This window comes from Cebus imitator, unplaced genomic scaffold, assembly GCF_001604975.1.
Source record: "Cebus imitator isolate Cc_AM_T3 unplaced genomic scaffold, Cebus_imitator-1.0 Scaffold30, whole genome shotgun sequence".
NCBI classification, from domain to species: Eukaryota; Metazoa; Chordata; class Mammalia; order Primates; family Cebidae; genus Cebus; species Cebus imitator.
In genome coordinates this window covers 303,476-304,805 of record NW_016107345.1, presented here as the reverse complement: position 1 = coordinate 304,805, position 1,330 = coordinate 303,476, and the positions used below count along the sequence as shown (strand labels likewise).

The window sequence follows — 1,330 nt, the reverse complement described above, 5'->3', positions numbered from 1 at the left end:
GCAATGGCGCGGTCTCGGCTTACCGCAACCTCCGCCTCCTGGGTTCAGGCAATTCTCCTGCCTCAGCCTCCTGAGTAGCTGAGATTACAGGCACGTGCCACCATGCCCAGCTGATTTTTTGTATTTTTAGTAGAGACGGGGTTTCACCATGTTGACTAGGATGGTCTCGATCTCTTGACCTTGTGATCCACCCGCCTCGGCCTCCCAAAGTGCTGGGATTACAGGCGTGAGCCACCGCGCCCGGCTATACACTCTTATAATTTGGTATTTTAAGAAAAAAATATTTTGTATGGTTTTCCATTTCAGAATGAATTTCTATTTTTTATATTCTTCTGAGTATATTTCTATTACTTATTTTCACAGTTCTGTAATATTCTGTAATTCATTTAACTAGTCCTTTTTACTGAACATTTGATTTGTCCATAGTTTTTAATTTTTACAGACAGTGCTGCAGTGAACATCTTTATATCTTTGTACACTTGAACAAGCGTTTCCATTCCAGAAAATGTCTTACCATTTTTTTCTCATAGATGTTATGGAAGCAAGTTCACAATTACCCAATGTTCAACCTCCTTATGGAAATTGACTCCTATATGTTTGCATGTGTGAATCAGACTGCTGTATATGAGGAGCTTGAAGATGAAACACGAAGACTCTGTGATGTCAGACCTTTTCTTCCAGTTCTCAAATTAGTGACAAGAAGTTGTGATCCAGGGGAAAAATTAGACTCAAAAATTGGAGTCCTTATAGGAAAAGGTAATATTAAAAATTCTTAGTATGAATTCTTAATATAACTATTTTTATGTCTGTAAACATGTAGTAAGTTATATTTAAGACATTGCTTTTCAAAGTGTGGTCCATGGACCACTGCTGATTGGTAAATTTTTGCCAGTTTGCGATAAGGTAAGTATAGAAATTAAAGAGTAAATGTTTAGAAACTCCTCTAGTAATATGATATTGCCATAGGATCCAAAGGTTTATGTTTAGTATATTTTTTTTTTTCTCTTTTTTTAAAATTAAAAAAAAATTTTTTGTTTAGGTCTCTTGTCTAATGTTTTGTTTTGTTTTTTATTGAGGCAGAGTCTCACTCTGTCACCCAGGCTGGAGTGTAGTTGCGCGATCTCGGCTCACTGCAACCTCTGCCTCCCAGGTTCAAGCAATTCTTTTCCCTTAGTCTCCTGAGTAGCTGGAATTACTGGCATGCGCCACCACGCCTGGCTAATTTTTGTATTTTTAGTAGAAATGAGGTTTCACCATGTTGGTTAGGCTGGTCTTGAACTCCTGACCTTGCGATCTGCCTGACTTGGCCCCCCAAAGTTCTGGGATTACA

General features: G+C 38.3%; 1 protein-coding gene across 4 annotated transcripts in view; it reads left to right on the top strand.

The window, feature by feature from the left end:
- PIK3CB (phosphatidylinositol-4,5-bisphosphate 3-kinase catalytic subunit beta) overlaps positions 1-1,330 on the top strand; it is a 182,873-nt gene that overhangs the window by 75,712 nt on the left and 105,831 nt on the right. For all 4 annotated transcript variants that reach the window (XM_017523692.2, XM_017523694.2, XM_017523693.2 and 1 more), the window contains one exon: positions 531-756. In XM_017523692.2, the coding sequence (XP_017379181.1) occupies positions 531-756 (226 nt within the window). The remainder of the gene's footprint in view (positions 1-530; positions 757-1,330) is intronic.